The sequence below is a fragment of the Geospiza fortis genome, unplaced genomic scaffold, assembly GCF_000277835.1.
Source record: "Geospiza fortis unplaced genomic scaffold, GeoFor_1.0 scaffold381, whole genome shotgun sequence".
Classification (NCBI taxonomy): domain Eukaryota; kingdom Metazoa; phylum Chordata; class Aves; order Passeriformes; family Thraupidae; genus Geospiza; species Geospiza fortis.
In genome coordinates this window covers 1505125-1524739 of record NW_005054348.1, presented here as the reverse complement: position 1 = coordinate 1524739, position 19615 = coordinate 1505125, and the positions used below count along the sequence as shown (strand labels likewise).

General features: G+C 38.2%; 1 protein-coding gene across 2 annotated transcripts in view; it reads left to right on the top strand.

The window, feature by feature from the left end:
- Positions 1-19615, top strand: part of ACTN2 (actinin alpha 2) — a 67372-nt gene that overhangs the window by 9497 nt on the left and 38260 nt on the right. For both annotated transcript variants that reach the window (XM_005423193.3, XM_005423191.2), the window contains exons 2-3: positions 13211-13325; positions 14568-14687. In XM_005423193.3, the coding sequence (XP_005423250.2) occupies positions 13211-13325; positions 14568-14687 (235 nt within the window). The remainder of the gene's footprint in view (positions 1-13210; positions 13326-14567; positions 14688-19615) is intronic.

Here is a 19615-nt window from a genome sequence, read left to right as displayed (position 1 = left end):
ACTGTCTAGAACTGTTGTTTATGCCTTCAGCAGTTACAATCATCATTGTTTATTTACCCATCTATTCTTAGTGAAGTACTTGAGAACTGGTTACTTAGTTAAATTTCTTATTCATATATAATCAAGTCATCCAAAGATCCCAAGTAATGTTTTGCTATTTATTCTTAAAGAAAATGTAAGTAATTTAGGAACCTGAGCCTCAATAAACATTGTGTTATTTAGAAACTCTGAAATTTGTCTGAAAGTCTACTGTCTTACAGGATATTTTAAATGTTTTAGAAAATGTTATTCTATAGATGATACCTCATAAAAATAATTAAAGCATAAACAACTTAACCCAGTATGTTTAAGTGGTATCTTTAATCACAGAAATAACTAAATTCTTTAAAAATCAGTTTCTTAAACCAAGCATGAAATAAAAATAGAATTTTTGTTTTAGTGATCAGTTACAATAGTGAAGTAATTCACATGGACAGATTATGTGCTTTGTGTATTGAGAAGTACTACATTGAGTAATGTGGCACATATGCCGCAGAAGAGCCTTTTGTTGCATAATTGCGAATTGATATGAGATTTTCCTTTCTCTGTAAGAGTATCAACTGAAACCTTAGTTTAGATTACAAGTGAAACTAGATTTGGTTGTCTCCAAATGTGCTACATAACAGAGTGCAAAGACAGTGCTTACTGTGTAAATGTTTTGGGATCTGACTATTGATGTATTTTCCTATCATTTATTGGTGTCAGAGACCTAAGGATGTGCATTTTGGTAAGGGTAAAATTGAGAAAACTTTCAGTATCTGTCATAACCTGCTTTTATGATTATGGAAGTGCTTTAAAGAATGCTGCTAAATTGGATAGGAACATAGTTTTATCCCACTCTGACTGTATTGACAAATTTATAATGTATTTACTTACACACCTGGCAATGTAGTGTATAATTACTGGATAAAGATAGCATGATGAAGAAAATCAACAGAGAAAGCAAAGGAAAGACATTTAGAAATCCAGTCAACTAAATCCTGCATTAGCCTACTTTAATTAATCCTTCTATTTCCAGAGAACATACCTTTAGTTCCTTCCATACTGTAATGTGTGAATGCTTCTTTCATCTCATCCTAAATAATATTTGGCCATTAAAATATGTATCTGCTGAAACCAAACTGTTAGCCAGTGCTATCTGTGATAGTTCATGAGCTCTTGGGAAACCAGGAGGAACACTGTAAGGTACAGCTGTTGGAAGAAGGACCTAAGAATGGAAACAATAGGAGATCCTGTATCTTTACTAAGAAGGTTCATTTGGCACTGACAGGGTAGTGACAATGCATGTTCCTTATTTAATACACTTGAGAGAAAGCCCCAAGCAGAATGAGGGGCATTGACTTCCCCTTTGAAACACACCTGCGGATTTCTCCCTTGGAGATCCACCACAGGATCCTTTTGGGATTACCTGTACCTCATTTTCAACTCCCCACAGGGAGAGACGAATCAGAGATTGTTCTTTTCTTCTGTAATAGTGAAGAAGTGGACAATTGGAAAATAATATAGAGGGAGAGAGAAAAGAGTAAAATGGCTGGTCTCAAATATTTTATCAATGCTGAAACAGGTCCCTTCAAACCTGTTGGTTTTTTTAATGCAAATCTTTTCCTGAAGAGGCCTTATAGTTTGCTGGTACTCTTGTGAAGCAGAAATACAGGAAAGGTGGTGCTCCAAAATTAACTCGTTCTGAGCCAGATAGAAGTGGGTGAATTTCTTTTGACTCTATGACATTTCATCTTTTTGTTGTATATTTTGGTCCCATGACATATGAAATACCTTTTCCTATGCTTTTTTTTTGTTGGTTTTTCAATATTTAGATCCTTTGTCTAACTAGCATTTCGAGTGAGACTTCCCAAATGTCAGTTAGCTCAAAGGTGATCCAGAATGCAAACAGGTCTCTGCTCCATTAACTGAGCATGCCTTCAAAAGTATCAGGAGTTGTCTTAATTTTGTTCACCCAAGATCTGTATCTAAAAGTCTTGTAGAGAGCAAGAGAGAGGGTGCATGGAAAAGAGATATTTGGGAGTGTGCATCAGTACTTTGGGGTTTCTGACAGAAGCTACACACTTCATGCTCTGCAAGCTCTGCTTGGGTCCCTGGTGCCCTGCCTGACTGGTTGGGGAGGGCTATTTGGACAGCACTTTATGAGATATGAATATGTACCTCTGTATAAATGCAAAGATGCAGTCTTTATTGCATGGGTGACAGAGTCCATTAAAACTCTTATAAAAGTGTGTACGTTTCTTTTGTGGCGCTCAATTTTGTGCAGTGTAGTGGCAAATCTATTTTAATGCCCTGACAACTGGGCAAGAACTAATTTATTTCTAGGCATGCCCTGTGAGGTTCTGTGGCATAAAGTGATTGGGAATGCTGTGTAAGATGTGAGTAGCCATACTACTGCAGGTTCTAATGTCAGGCTTGCTTGTTTATAGAGTGTACATGCAAGCTCTGCAAAGTGCAGTGTAGCAGAGCAGAGAATATTTGGTTAGGGCGCTCTAAAGTTAGCTTACCCTGCTAGAGGGAAATACTGTTGTGCCATGCAAATAGCTGGCAGTCCTCAGAGGTTCAGGCTGGATGCTGTGAACTCCCTGCTGTGCCGTGTAGGAGTGCCCTGGTTCTGTCAGAAAGGCACAGGTCCTTGTGGGGGATGCATCTCTATTTCTGCAGATTTCAGTAGGAGGCATTTTGAAGGGCAAAATTTGGCAGTGCTGCATGTAAAAAGAAAGTCTCCCATGATTTGTTAATTGCTGAATTAATAAATGCTAGAAATAATATGGCAAATTTAAAGAGATCAGCATGTTCATAAACTTTTCCTTTGTGGGAAATACAAAATCAACATCTAAAAAGAAAAGATAAAAAAGTAATTGACCAAAAAAGGATTATCCAAAGCTTTCCATTTGTGTTGTTCCATTGATTCCTTTTTTTGGTTTGTGTTTGGTTTTGTTTTTAAAGCTTTACTGCCATTTAAGATCTATGTTCTGAATATACTCGATTCACAGATAATTTTTTCACCAATATTTGTTTTTTGAGGATTATGAAATACAGTTTCTTTCACTTTCTACAGCATTTTATGTTTTCAAAATATACATGAGACTGTGAAATACGCTCCATTGTAAAGATTAACAGAGCTGGTCTCATCCTGCATTTAGAGGCCTCAGTACATGGAATGTATTTATATTTCACTTCTACTGTGGGATAAAGGTTTTGGACATGTAAAGAGGTTTTATAACTTGAAAGAACTTGTACAGAAAGTTGTGGAATAGCAAGAACTCAAACACTGAGTCATTACTCACAGTCTGTCTTTTCACTCACATTGGAGAATGCAATTTAATATGGGGGCTATTATAACTTGGAAATTTGTTAGTAATTTGAGAACTTTGTTTACTTCATGGACTGTACAATTTACCATTCTCTAAAGCTAATCTTCCACATTGAGAATGTATATTGAATAATGGCATATAATCCAAAATGCAGAGGTATTAATTCTGTTATGGTGAGGTATTAACATACCTGTTGGTTTATATAAAAGGCAAGGAGAGCAGAGTCATCAAAAGACTGTTGTGTAACTATAAATGATGTCATGCATATTGTTACTGAAGTAGAAGGGAAAATGGAGAGATAACATCATTATAAACAGCAAGGGATTGCTCCCCATCACTCCCTCTGGCTACTGTGAATTATCCAGGGCTGACATAATACAGCTGGACTTGAGCATTTGGACAAAGGATTCTCATAGAGTATTGTTGTTGGGGAACATGTTTTTCCAGGGATTCATGCATGTGATGTGAATGAACAAACTGTACTGCAAAAATAGTCATCCACATCCAAGAGAAAGCTGACTTACACTGCTTAGCAAGGTGGTGACATTATTAATTAAAAGTCTCAGTATTGCAAAGCCTTCTGAGTGGAATATTCTGATAACTCCCACACCCCAGCTCATGATGAAAGATAACCTGGTGCTGAAGATGGACTTTTAATTTATTGGTTGGGAATGTATGGCTGATGGGAACCTTTCACTTTTAGGTCAGTGTTTTGAACCCAGGCCAGGTGAGTAAGTGACAAGGTTGCTAACACATGCAGACTGTTTGGTAATATCTATGAGGTGAGTTGTAGGCTCAGTTTAGCTCTCAGAGGGACAGGTGTCCCCATCACTTAAACCACCAGAAATGGCAGCTTCATTGGAGGTGCCCAAAACTGACCTTATTAGTGAGAGGTAGGGACAGTGACTTTTCATCCTAGAGGTGAAAGCTAAAAAAATTTCTGTATGTGAAAATGCTTTCTCAGATTGCATCTGTGGGGTTACTCACAGTCATTGCTATTCTTAACCATTCCCTGAGCTACTTCTTTCCCCATGCTGGAGAGGCTGCCACATTCACTAAAGAGTTTAAGGAGAGAAGAATAACTAGCATGTAACTAGATTTACAGTAGTAGCTAACTGGTTCATACTAAAAAGCTCAATTTGGTTTTTAAATGCAGAATTAATCTTGGATGGCAGTGAACAGATACTGAAGATGTTGGTAGTTATGTATTGTTTTCTGTCTGTTCAGAGTAGGTTCTGGTTTTGATTCATTTTTTCACAGTTCTGCATTTACAAGATATTTATAGTTTTGTCAATTTTCTAATTTCTCCTGCTACTCTTTCTTTATTGGGCTTTTTTCAGGGTAGTGTTTGAGCATCTCAAAACCAATGGTTAATTTCCCCACAAAATAGTGCTTTGGAATATAGAGGGTCTGTTATTACCCTTGAATACAGAAGTGGGATGCTGAAAAGCGCTCAGCTATGGCTAACATTTGCTCCTATTGTTGTGAAAGGGATTATGGTCCCTTGTGAGGAATCATGGGTCATAGTTTGCTCAGCATTTAAGACAGTAAAAACATTTTAAAAATTCCTGTCTTTAGTGCCTTAAAGGCTGTTGCAAAGCTGGGGAGAAAACACAAGTGTAAGGGTCTCTTCTCAAGGATGATAATACAGACCTCAGGAAAAGTGTATACCCATAAAACAGATCATGGAATCCACTTTCATTTTATTTTGGTTTGTTTAGTTTCCCATAAACACTCTTTTGCCTATTGACTTTGACTCACCCTCTACTTCTTCAGCTTTGTTTCATTATTGTTCTCTGTCTTCACCATCTTTTCTTTTTCTCCAATATCACTGACAAGTCTCCAGTATTAGATTTCTTTTTGCTAAGGGAAATTAGAGGGTCATATGAAAATAGAGGATGGAAACGGGGATCACCACTTAAAGAACACCCTGACAGAAACAAAATTTACAGCTAGCTTTTGCTTGCCAAGTGCTTGGATTCCTATAAGGGAGTTGTTTTCTGCTGAGTGACTTCTTTCTTTGTAGTCTTTGGATCACTTTTCTGACAGGACGCAGCCTGGCAGGAAAAACTGTCTTCTTGATATTCTCCCTTTTCACAGCTGCAGTGTAGATGTCTGTTAGGATATAAATCTTCCATGAAGATCATAGAAAGTATGATTGGGAGAATCGAGACTTCTTGCTTATCTCAATCTGGCTTTCTTCAAGTAATTTCACTGATTTGTTAAGATTAGTTTGAATTGTGGCTCTGACATGAAACATGCTTGCAGACCCATCGTTTTGTTGACTTACTCAAATGTGATAAGCATGCACCCTGTTCTGCTATACAAATGATTAAGTAAAGGTCTGTATAGGAAATGCTTCAGGGCAGATTACTACAGAAGTTCGTTTAATAAGCCCTTCCACTTAGAGTGGGCCACTATTCACCATTAGTAGGAATAAATTCTGTCCTCCTAAACACATTCTTTTTTTCCACTATGGTTTTGTGTTTACTTTTCCCCTTTGATAAATAGTTGGCTGCTATTGCAACTGATTTAGGTACAAGAAATCTGCAGAGTCTGGGTGGAGGAGATTTAAAATACTTTGGCTTAACCAGCGCAACTAGGATGGCTAGAGTCTAGATAAAGTCGTGAGCAGAGGATGTGTGTGTACATAAATGCAGGCTTAGAACTGTAGTACAATGTAAGTTTTTGCTTGCTTGTCCTTGGAAGTTTAATTTTTAATAAAAGATTGGATTTAGCAAAAACTCATGCTTACTTACCTAGTTCTTTGCTTTCATGTAAACAAAATATGCCAGACCTTTTGTAAGGCTGTATTTCTCCCTTTTAAATTCAAATTGCCACATATAAATTTGCCACAAACCATTCTGGTCTGCTTAGGTGATAGGAGTGTGTAAAAAACCATTCCAAATTCAGAGAACACATCAGAAGCAGGCAGGAGTGGGTTTCTTTCCCCCCCGACTGTTCCCTTTGTCTTTTTAATTCCTTCACCTTAACAAATTGGGTACCTTGCAATTGTTGTAAAGATAAGAATGAGTAAAAAATCTTACTATTTTTATAATACAAGATAAAGCCATACCCATGCTTTTACTAAAGGTTTTCATAGGATCCCTACATCTTTTATTTCTGTGTTATTTTTCTGAGTAGGCATCTCTTACATGCATGATGCTTGAAATTCCAAAAATTAAAAGTAGATTTAGACGACCATTTTCCTATGGATCCTAAGTACCTTTTAGTTTCAAATGGGATTTTTAATATTGCATATGTTCTCGTTTCTGAAATATCAATTTTTTTGTTTGAAAATACATTTTGAATAGGCAGAATCATTTTAAATTGAAAAAAATACTCCAACAGGCAACCCTATGATACTGCATGTATTTTGAGAAGTCACATAGTTGGATTTCATAGGTCCTTTCTTTATGGGTGTCATCAACAGTACTGGAGAAGGAAGGGGCTTCCTTCAGAGAATAGAGCTGTTGGAGCATTATATCGATGGTCCATCAAAGCTCTCCGTTTTCTGAACACTTGCCTAAATTTTCACATTTATGCCTGAGCTGCTCTCTTGCATGTAAAATGAGCCTATGTGCCTGAAAGTTCTCTGCCTTTTCCAGCTATCTCAGGTGATCCAATAAAGATATCTGTCTGCTCCTAATAAACTTTGCACTATTTTAACTGTTTTAGCCTTTTCAAAGACCTTGTGAAACCTCTCAGCTTTCTTCCTTTCCTTCCTGTTCTTTCCTTAAAAAAAGCCTGAGGTGAGGATAGTGCAGGAGTGATGTATACTAAATTTTCCATGCAACTTGCTACCACCTGAGGGTTTTTTTGCAGTTAAGACCACTGAGAAAACAAACATTTTCTCTGTTGTGTCCTCTGAAAGAAAGAACTAATGTCACTCTGTAACAAAAGGCTTAATAATCTTGACACTGCTCGAGGTTCAACCTTGCCAAATTATTCTTCAAGGGCTATTTGCACGCTGTGGGTGTTTTTTTGGTAATAGTGAGCACTGTAACACAGACGTGCAGTCATTCAGTTCTGGAGGGAGTTGCATGTTTTACAGGAAATCCTAGATTCACATGGGATTAGGCCACCTGCTTTGCAAGGACTGAGGGCTCCCCAGGCTCTTCCATGCAAGCAAAATGCAGAGTGCCAATGAGACGTGTGCAAAGTCTGTGTGATGAATGCATCCCTTTGGGGACTTCTCTTGTGAGTGATAAAACTAAGGGACTGGAAGGAAGTTCCCTGAGTTAGTAGAGCAGATCTGCTGACAGTGCAGAATGTGCCAGCAGATCATATCTGACACCATCTGTTCAGCTATATGGATGGATGTGCTGGAGCAGGAAGGGCTTACCCGAGCTTTGGATTTGGGGTACTTGTGATGGAGCTTCTGTTCACTTCCAGTGTGAGATGGTTCTGTGCTTATCCTTTCTGGCATCCCAGGACTTTGGCTTTGACATAGTGCCTGTGATTTAAGGGTTTCCTTTTAATACCATTTTGGAATATGCTAAACATTTCCCCTACCTTAACCTTCATGCCATCCTTCACAATATTTTCCCTCTGCTTCACTTGAGTTGTTGCTATGCTCTGGTACATTTGGTGTTAAAATCTCACATTGCTTCCTGATGTTCTGACATGATACTGGTGAAGCACCTCTGCTGTAAGAGTTACTCAAGTTATTTCACTAACATATGCCAATGTATTTAGGTTTCCACTGCAAGGGAAAAGCAGAGCAATGAAACAGTTAATAGTAATTAAATCCAACAGCTAAAATAGAAGATTTTATTACTTTTCAATTCATAAAAATGTACTCATGCATGTATACAAGTATAGCTGCTCTAGATGCTCTAGGAACAGCTGAAGATACCATGTGTAGGTTTTGGTTTACATCAAGCTAGTTTAAAAGTGTTTTAAAAATTTTCTGCTGCATTTCACATTCCAGCCTCTTGGGAACAGAATAAACAGTCAAGAGAACAAGGGCCAACACAGACTGTATCCTAGGTCCAGAGAAAACCCCTGATTCTGCAGCCATCAGTCCATGCTGTGGACACAGGAGATAGGATATCATGTTGCAAGTTCACAACTTATATTTTAAAACATGGATAACAGTCAGATGGGAAATTCTTCAAGGGGAAACCTCAGTCTGGCCTACTGGGAATGTTCTGGCAGGGCTCCTTCTGTAACACCCTTGTCATGCACTCAGAGCTCAGTAATAATTGCAGAGTGAATCACTGCATCCCATTTAGCCTAGAAGTAATGAAGACCCTCAGCCAACACAAAGAGAGAGGAAAAGCCCTTTAGAATAAGGGCTGTAAAGCAGGTTCAAGAAACAGCTCTATCAGACTGAAATAATTCAGGATAATATGTATGTAAATAAATGTGTTGAATGTTTATATTTGAATTTAATTTTAGTCAGGTGAGTTCTCCTCCTCTAGTTATTAGAATTTAAGGTACACGAAAAACAAATTGTGCTTCTGTTTTCCTTAGTAGGCACAGAAAGTATTAAATTTCCAATTCAAGTAAAACCAAATGAATCCTTTGAGCAAGTAGCCTTTCTTAGGCTACTGATAGGGGTACAGACAAGCAGACACATGGCTTTTGAAATAAATATTAATTTTGAACACTTATAAATACTATAGCAGACAGAAATTGATTTGAGTTGGAGTGAGTGAAAGGCAGAGTTAGCCTTGATACGAGGTATATGTACTAAATAGCATACAGGTCCCAGTGCTTCATTAGGCTGGATCCACTTGTGAATTTCAATGCTGAGTGCAAGTGTATCCCCTCTGCACACAAGTTCTGCTGCTGCTTTAGCAATATTCATTATGGACTCGCTGTCGGCACCAAACTAGAAATTTACTTTACATCTGCAGGAGGTGGAACAAATTGTCTTGACTCACCAGTATTGGAGGGTGTGGTGACTGTTGCTTTCTCAGTTGTCTTTATCCATATTATTAGATGCACGTGTGAAACTTGTTATCATAGCATCTTGTTTTCTGGCTTTGAGCCACTATCAAAAGCAAGTTATCATTACACTCACATAAAAAGGACACATGGGTGTTCCCAGAGCTATGGGACAACTCAGATCTGAAAGGCACCATTTTTCCCTGCAAAGTGTGTCTTTCATTGTGTCTGTGTAAAAATATTTGTACAAATTGGGCATACCCTGTTCTTTTTCTGGCATTAATTACTGATTGATAATTAATTAGGGATATCTCCTTTTGCTGCCCCTGGGTTGCAATTTTATTTGTCAGAGAATTGTGAAATTAAGGGGCCAAGTAAATTACCAGGTAAGGTCTTTTTCCCCCATAGGTAGACACTTTGCCATCACAGATCTGTGAATCGTGGAAAATATGCTATTGGCAGTCTTCACAAGGGGACTAAATGGGCATAGAACATAAACTGCATTCTCTTTCCTGGAGTTACTGTTTCCAAAATAGACCTGTGACAGCAGTAGACAATTAATGGTGCATTAAGAGAACATTTACCTGTGGGACTGCAAGTTCTTTGGCTTCCTCTTTTCTGGGGTCTCTCTTCTCAGAACGTTAGCAAACTTTCTTTTCTAATAACAAACTTTGAAAGGAGAAAATTTTATTTATTTATATTTTCAATTTGTAGAGCCATGTAGGGTAAGTGAATCCTAAAAAGAAATGTCTAGCTTTGTAGACATTTATTTGTGTTCTTCCTGGTATTCAGCTTGGTGCCTTAAGTCCTGCTTTGTTTCTCTGGGCAATCTGATACTCTGAAATGTTCTATACAGCTCAGCAGAAAAAGGAATTTGCTTTGTCTAAGTCATTTAATAGCTTTTAAATCCCAATGGATTACAAATTTCCAGGGTACTCTATGCTGTCTGTATCTTGATCTCCAGGACTTGAACGTGCTTTGAATTGTTTCTCAATAACTATGAATAGAATTGTTAGTTAAAGCCAAAGCAGTGAGAACAAGTGGTATCACAGGGATGAGGGTTAAATAAAATGTGGATTGAGAAAATCTGCAAGTTAAATTGTGCAGTAGCCTTCATGCAGTCATGAATGAATTGCATCACTGAAACATAGTTAACGCTTCCCTAAGTATCATTTCTATAACCATGTTTAGGCCTGGGAGAAATAAGCTTGTTTGGAAGGCACCAGGCTTCAGAAGCCACACACCAGGAGTCTGCTGTGAAGTGCAGTGGCATTTCCATGAGGCACAGGACAACTGTTGGAAGCGGACAGACAGCACCCAGGCATGGCCTGGGGCACTGGTAAAACAGAAAACTGAGCAACTATAGTTTAAATAAAAGATGTAACTCCCTTATTCTAGATAGAGAAGGTAATCAAAACTATGTAGATACAGATGGTCTAAAAAAAGACTCCAATCACAGTAGAGTGCTTCAGCAGAACTTATCTCATGGATGGAGGCCTTGTGGTAATTCCAAATTTATCCTTCAAAATGCTACAAATGCAATACAACTGGAAGGAATCTTAAATAACCTACAAATATAGAAAAGCAGATCATAAAAACCACTCTGTCACCAAACTATTTCTTGAAAACAGTTTGACTCAGCAGTAGCAGCATCTTTTCCTTGTCTATATCACAGCAATATAGGCTGATTATTGTCTGCATAGAAAGAATGAGAAAACCATTTGTCTCTCAGGAAATTTAGTGCCATAAAAATGTCCATTTTCAAGAGAAACAATTTAAATTATTTGAAAACTTTGTGATCTTTGGATAAAACTTATGCTTTGTATCTATCAGTGCAGCACAAAGTAAGTTAATTCATATATATATATATGTATGTATGTATGTATATGAGCTAAGAAGTGCCAAGGTCCTTTTCTTATTAAGAAACTACTTACTTATTAAGTAACCTTCTTCACAGTAGGCATCAGATTCATATTTTAAGACTTTTCAACCAGTGGGGTTGTTGCCATTAAACTCTTAATTAAATGAAAAATGAGGAAAACTCATTTACTTGAGTGGTACAAGGTGAACATTTAGCATAAATATCTAAAAGAAGAGATGGAAATGGCTGAGATTTTTCTCCAACTTCCTCTCTGAGTTTATTTTGGTGTGCTTGGAACAGTTCTACAAACTGCAGCAGCATCTGCAAATAAGCATATGTCCATCACTTAAGCCTAATTCATGAAAGGCTCATTTATTAAAAGGTTCAGATTTCTAATATTTATTGCCAAATTGCCATACAAGGTTCATGTGCATTTACCCTCGAGTGCTTTCAGCTTTTTTCCCTGTATTGCCATAGTATTATTCCTTCCAAACCTTGTAATAATTTTTAATGTTGGCAAATGACTTAATGTGGTGCTAAGCCTTTTGAGACACATACCACCAAAACAAGATACTGCTTTAGGCAGACAAATGACTCTTGTAAGCTGGATCCTAACCCTATAATGACCCAAATGAAATGCCATCCTCACACTCCATCATGTCATGTCCTGATGTTGGAGGTGCCTACAATCTGTGCTGTGAAGATTGGAATGCTCTGGTTTCAGGTCTCTCATGAACTTAGTAAAGCTATTTACCTTAAAATGAGGAATGTTCTGCCTTCCTGAATGGGAGCCAACATCCCTTTATTAAAATGTGTTTGCAGAACAACTCACATTCCTACCTAAAATTCATCCTCTGCACATCAACACGGACCTCTGCCCAGAAACACTTCCAGTATTTTCTTCTCTCTTCTCTTTCTTCTGAGTGCCTAGAATTAGGGATTTCACTGCACAGCTCTGCCATATCCATAGCACTTCTTGCTTCCTTTTGATTCAATATGAGAAGATGATAAAAGGAAGCTGTTCCTTGTCAGTGTAGGAGCACTGAGGAAAGAGCCCAGTAAGCTGCCCATCAGTTCTTCACAGAAACTGAGTGAAGCTCAACAATAAGTCACAGTGCTATTCTTAACAAAAAGTTGCTTTTTTAAGATTAGACCATTTGGCAGAGTTCAGTCCATGCTTTGTTAAAGTATCAAATCTGTCTAGAATTTGTAGAATTCAATTCCAGGGAAAATCTTTGTCTTAATCTACTGGCCTTTCTTATTCTGTTTCTAAGAGATCAGAAATTAAATAGTCCAAAGAAAACAGGCAAGAATAAAGAAGGCTAAAGGGAATTTCTTATTTACAACTGGGATATATCTTGTTTCTTTTAAAAACATTTAATTCAAATAATTAAAAACTGCAAATTTGATGTATCAAAAGAAGGGGAATTCCAAATATATGACGATTTTAAGAAACTGAAGTCTAATTTACTAAAAATGTTTAGTAACAGTGACTTTGTTATATAACTAAACACCTGCCAAAATCCCTAGTAAATACAAACTTGCTTTATGTATCTTAACAGACTCTGAAAAGCAAGGACAATTTGTCAGAAGGCTGAGAGAAGTAATGGGTATTTAAAACCAGACTAATTTAACTACTAAGTTTTAAGTAGCCCATGTTTTGACTTCATTCATACAAAAGGTAACATGTACATGACCTCTGCAATGGAATTAGTTCTGTTTTTCATCTCTGCAAGTAAAAGCAGACTTGGTTACTTGCTATGGACACAAAAATACCCATGGTTGCTTTTGTGATAATTTTTTCCCTGCAAATTTAAGTATCTGCATTTCTATCCAAGTTTTGCTGTTATGTGTAAAACTTCTGTCTGGAGATGCATCTGCAAGCAGCATCTAGCACAAAGTTGTTTCTATTCAAGTAATTCTTTGCATCTTCATGAACATCTGGGATAAGAATTTTGTACTTGGCAACATGTATCGAGTGAATGGGAGCTGGACATCCAAATATCAGATGCAGTATTTACTCAGATGGCTTAGCAGTTGCCTGGAAAGAAGTATTGATAAGTTTTTGATAAGTTTTTTTTTTTAATTGCTGTTACAGACATTTACAGCCTGGTGCAATTCCCACCTCAGGAAAGCAGGCACACAGATTGAGAACATTGAGGAGGACTTCAGAAATGGCCTCAAACTGATGCTCCTCTTGGAAGTTATCTCAGGTTAGCTAAAATAAAGTTTTCTGTGTATTTACAGCACATGAACTGAAACACTCTTAAAGGAACAAAAATTTGCTAACGATTGAAAACAGTGAACACACATTCTAAGTAGACTGAAAAGTGAGAGATGAAACACACTGTAAAGCAAAAAGGGGAAAACAAGCTCTGCTTTTTGCTTGTCTCCAGAATTTTCTGGTTTGTGCTTGTGTTCTGGGATATCACAATGTATCAGGGTGTCATTGACATCACAGTGGTGCTGGACAAACCAAAAACATTGAGGACCTTCTCTTAGCCCCTAACACTTAAAAAGCCTTTACACATAGGTTACAAATTCATTTTATTTTGCTTTTAACATAAACATTTTGCTTTGCTTTTAATGACTTTACTGGTCGTACCAATGCTTTCAAAAGTGAGGGCTTAAAGCGCACCTAGATCAATATTTAGTCACAAATAAAAGGTCTCATTTTTCAAAAGAGTGGAACATCCAAGAACTTTTGCTAACTGATGTAAACTCATTATGCCCCTTTTGTTATGCATTATTCAGTGGGGCAGTCTTCAAGGTAAGATCAGAATGTCCCTTAATGGGAAGGGAATAGCTCAAGCAACAAATACACAAGACAGTTTAGATTATTGCTGGAGATTTCAGTGTGGAAAGAAATTCTTCAAATGATCATTCCTCATGAAATGGAGAATCTCTTTTGAAATTATTATTTTTTGTGATCATTTGAAAAGATAAGTTTGTTCAAACACATCAGCCCTGAAATGAGCTCTCTGCTGTGCTGGATGAGGTTGTTAAAAGCCATTCTTCTGGGTCAGATGTGCAAGGATGCTATGGCTGATCTGCTGGATAGAATCCAGCCTCTCTTTATAGTCTGGCAGATAAGGATGATGAGCTCTGAGAACATTCTGCCTTCTTAATATTCAGCTACTGTAACAGACAGTAGCAATAAACCAGAAGTGGAGTAGGAAAAAGTACATATATCTTCCAGATGTTTAGGACAAACAAAAATTTTAGTCTGGTTTTACTGCTGTATCAGAAAGATCAAAATCAGATGCTTCAACATTTGAATTTTCTTTTCAGGGTTTGATTCAAACCTCTTTGGCATTTTTTCAGAAAAATACCTATTAAAGTAATTGCTTACTTTTAGGTAGTGTTAGAGAACATCCACTCTTGATTTCTAATCACTTTTATGTCTGTAGCAAGGTATATATAAGAATAATCACATTATATTTGTTGTTCTGCAGGGGAAAGGCTACCGAAACCCGACAGAGGGAAGATGCGCTTCCATAAAATTGCTAATGTCAACAAAGCTCTGGATTACATTGCCAGCAAAGGAGTGAAACTTGTGTCTATTGGTGCAGAAGGTATGTGATGGATCTTGACAGTGCACCTTACTTAGTCACATTAGAGAGCAGTCTGGTGGAGAACCTTGGCCACATTACGTTCTCTACATATGGGTGCCTCAAACAACCCCTAGTGTTGATTGCTGGACTGTATCTGTGAAAGGACAAGAGGTGGAAATTTTTGGACTTCTGGAGAGGGACAGGATTATAAATGAACGTTAAGCTTAGTTTCTCTAAGGTTAAATTGAATTTTCTGTGTTTCAGTAGGTGTTCAGATAATGATTTCTTTTTTTCTTACAGGACATTGTGGTTTTCCCATAGATTATTAAAAGTAAGGAACTCCTTTAGAAACCAGGTTGGATTCTGGGGTGTGCCTTATACATTCTGGCATCTTTAGGAGATATTATTCAGCCAAAACAAAGGCTGACATCACTGCTGAGTGGCTGGAACCTACTCCCACTTTATTATGAGATTTTCTGCAGCTGTGTTTCTAAAATTCAGATGGAGAGTTAAGGGAGTGATCAAAAGAAACTGGTAGCTGGGGAGAGATTGAACATATGAAAAAAGTGGAGTGGGATGCTATTTACTAAAGTAATTGCTTTTTTATTGTTCCGCTGTTCAGGTAGCTAAGTACCAACATGTGGTTGGCTAGCTAGATTCTGATAGATCTAAACTGAGCTAAAGAAGGCAGACTCTCACTATAAGTGAACCTATGCCTCCCTAGGAGATTCAATTAATTGTTTCAAAATTACAAAGGTTATGTAGAACTTGTTGCTCCATGCAGATATTTGCATATTGATTTCCATAGCCACTACCATACCAAGAATGATGTGGCTAACATGATATCCAACTATTTTTGATTCCATAACCTGAATGAGTGCATTCTGTGCTTTTTTCCCCTCACTCTAACATATCCTTTGAGCAAAATTTTGGTTGTAACTTCATTTAGATGATAATCACTCCTATATTCTACTGACATTTTTAGGCCTTTTTAGATTGATTTATGAACCTCTTCTTCCGATTTCCAGATTCCTACAGGCTTATATGTATCCTTATTCTGGCTTCCAAGCCTTGATCCCAGGGAGCTTACTGTAATTGTGGTTGGAACAGGAGATTCATTATGTGGGATAAGGGTATCTGTAGAAATAATGGACAGATCTGGCAGCATTCATTGGTTTTACTATGGTTTGACCTAGCCCACTTGGTTCCTCAAGTATTGTTCGCCAAATGTGTTCAGTTTCTAGATCTAGAACTCAAAAATCCCAAAGAATGTGCTCCATGGGCAGAGAGTTTGTTTGAACTCCCTCTTCATTTATTTGAGACTGAAGTGGGTGGGTCACCTGAGTCCCAATTCATACCATCTGTCTTTAGGCACATAATAGAGACCTTTTTTGAGGAATATATCATCAGTGGGGAGAAATGGGCAATTCCTGCAAGCACTTCAGATCTCAGAAAAGCTCTACTGCATTTCAGAAGTGCCTGGCTCCCTCCATCACCTGTACAGACTGCTGGGGCACCTGTGCCCTTTGCTCAATTAAATGAAGTGGGATGAAAAAGTATGCTTCTACTTTAAACCTCTGCAGCAAGGCTCTTCTGAGAGTGACATGGCATTGAATGGACAGCAGAGGGTACTGAAGAGACAATTTATGTGTGGAAATGAAAATTAAGAATACAGATGCATGTTTGATAGCTGGTGAAGAAATGCTGAGATTACAGAGCTGGAGCAAATGAAATGTAGTTTCTGACATGTTGGGCAGGAGACTCTGAGGCTTCCTAACCAAAACCAGAGTGTAGCAAAAGGAATATCTGGTGGGACAGAGTGGTTGTTCTTGCTGATCACTGTTTGCACAAGGCTGGGGTATTTAAACTGAGATACATCAGCTCGTATCTGCTCCTGAAAGGAGCAAGCCAGCCCTCTGCACTTCCACTCCCTTATTTTGGCCCTTTTCTCCCTTATTTTGCCCCGTTTATTGCTGGTCACTACTGCCAGGGTACTCAGGCTGGTGAACAGGCTTCAGCACTTTCTAAAGGCAAAGCATCTGGGATAGCTCAGATCAGACATTGCAAACACTTAATCTAACCCTGCTGTTCTCCTTAGCACCAACTGGCGTGGGTTCAAATGTTTTGTGATTCAGGTGCTCTGTGATAATTCCCTTTGGAAGGTGGCAGAAAAAAGTGCAGTAACCTCTTCCAACTTTTCAGGCACTTGCTGAAAGTTGACTGTCCATGCATCCAGTATTTATTCTTGCATGTAACAGCAGGCCATACCTAGTAACCCAAGAGATTAAGGTGATGGTTTTAGCTATTCCCTGTTTCTGGAATTCTCAATCTGTAAAATGGATGTATTGAAAGCAAAACCAAATTAATTATCATTAAAAAACTCCTAAATTCTTAGATGGAAGCATGGAAGAAAAATTTCCAGCCACTGCAATAGCCTAGGAGCAGAGAGGAGCCTGTCATGGTAAGACACGATGCTATGTTGAGTGTGGCCTGATGCCCACATTAGATTACATTCATGTGGGCAGGAGCAGAAGGATTCACGTGCCTTCCCTCCCACTCTAAAGAGGCTGAGCACAAAGCCAGCTCTGGCACAGACATGCTTAGTGCCCTGTTAAGTTTACTGCATCCCCTCTCTAAATTTGTTACTAAAGCACAGCATTGTGCTGATGCAGCAAAGCAGTATCACATCTGACTGGGTATGGTTTCACGCTGTGGGACCTCTGGCACCAGGGGTGTTTAAAGAGTCCCTGTGCACCCTGGAATTGCATTCCTGCTCCCTCACTTCACAGCCCTGTCCTCTCACTTGGGCTGACAACTGTTGCTGTAGCTCTGCTGGAGATCAGCAATCTGATCTGTTTTTAAAACATGCTTCACTTTTTTTTTCCCCTTTTGTTGCATTTTTCAGTGTTGTTGATCAGGCAGTCATTATAGTAGGTTGGAGTGAATGCCAGAAAAGAGGAGAGCACAGTCTTCTTAAATGTGTTTCCTTATCAAAGTCTACAATCCCTTAACTCTCTGCCCCTGTGGGTGAGCTCGTGGGCTTGCCCTCACCCATCTGTTTGGGCATTCTCTGAGTTACATGGATGCTTGGAATACTTCTTAATTTCCAAAGCATGAAAGTTTTGTATCTAAATCTGCTGAGGATCATGTTCCATTATCTGACAAACTGAATGGTGAAGAGCACATAGGCCCAAGGGGAACAACTGGCATTTAAAATGAGGCCTCAAAACAGTGATTCCTGTGGGACATCAGTACAAAAATAAAATTAGTATTTTTAAGGGTCCAGGGATATTCTTTGAAGTCCTCATTATTGTTCTGAGCCTGACTTCTCTGGGCTGTCTGGAGTGGAGAGAGCTGATCACTTTTAATTGTGATGCTGAGCAGGAGCCAAATTTATTTACTCTGACCTGTTATGTCAAAGGATATCTCTCTCCACTGGTCATGAAATGAGACTACAGGGTCAAGAAGCTAAAATTAAAAACTGTGAAAGTAGTCCTTATAAGCCATTAAAAGTCCAGGACTGAGAAATTTTCTCTTAAGTTTAAAAAAAGTGCAGTAACTCCATTTGGAAGGTACTTGCATCCTGAATGAAATCAACTAGATATGGAGAACCCCCAAAAGACACGTATCCTCTTAATAGTATTGGGAAATACTTCTGTATTGCTTTTCTGGGAAATGGGAAAATGTTAAAGACCAAATGATCTATGATTCTGCTACAAGAAGGTTAGAATAAAAAAATAAATTAATGCATAAAATCAAAGCAGAATAAAAAAAATGGGACTAAAACCTTTGAGAAATTGCTTTGCTTTACTTTTTCACTTGACAGTTTTTATTGCTTCTGCTTCCTTTTCTCTTCTGCCCTCATCCCCAGAAAGCTGTAGCTTTGTTTATGTGAGGGGTAGGAGCTATATTCCAGCCAGAGCCAACAGGCAGTGTGAAAAAAATTAATGAAGTCTTCTATTGACCTGTAGAGGAAAATTATAGGAATGAATCAATGCCTTTTTGTCACTGATACTTTTCAATATTTTAGCAACTTTGTTTTTCTTCCTTGTCTTGTATAGGAGTCTTTTTTTGTTGTTGTTGTTTTATGCTAGCAGTTTTGTGAGAAACCAAAGCTGGAAAACCACTTGAAAATCCTCCCGAGGCACAACACAGAAAATTCCCTCTCTTGCTCTTTCATTCTGTATGTGTGTACATACAGATATGTAAATCAAAACAACGATGTAGTGATTATGCAAGTCTATTAATTGATTGCCTGAGAATCAACAATGCCTCCTGAGTATTTAAATACATTTATTTTACATTTGGAGAAATTTGTCTTTACTGTATATACATATCAGACAGCTGATCAAAATAGTGAAGTGACTTGACTTCACTCAGGAGGAGGGAAGAAAGAGAAGTAGCTACATGCTCTAATTGCCATTCGGTCTTTTTTTTTTGTCTGGAAGGGTCTTGTTTTGAGATTTGAGGTCTTCCAGGGCCAATAAGGCAGGATGCATGGAAGGCAGGCAGCGTAGTGTAAAAAATCTGGGAAATTAGTGCAGGATCTAAAGGGGAAAGTGAGAAATTAGCCATTTATATATGAACTTGAATTATCACACTAACAAAATAAGTATAGGGTAGTGATGGGTTACATATTTCCTATCACATTTGTAAATTCCATAGGTTCAAATGACAGCTAGCGTCACGTCCTACTGCAATTTAACATGTATCTCTAGTCTCAGAGAGAGCAGCTGCTCTTGTTCTGTAAAAGTTGCCCCTGGATTCAGGCAATTTTAAGTAGCAGAGCGACTGCATTTTCTGCTGGCACCTCAGTTGGCATTTGATGTTAAATTGAGGAAATTCCTCCTGCTGCAAGTTCCTCCTGCTCCTTGCCCAGAACACCAGTGAGCCCCCAGGCAGATACAGCTGCTTCACTTTTTGAGAAAGGCTGGAGGTGACTTTTAAGT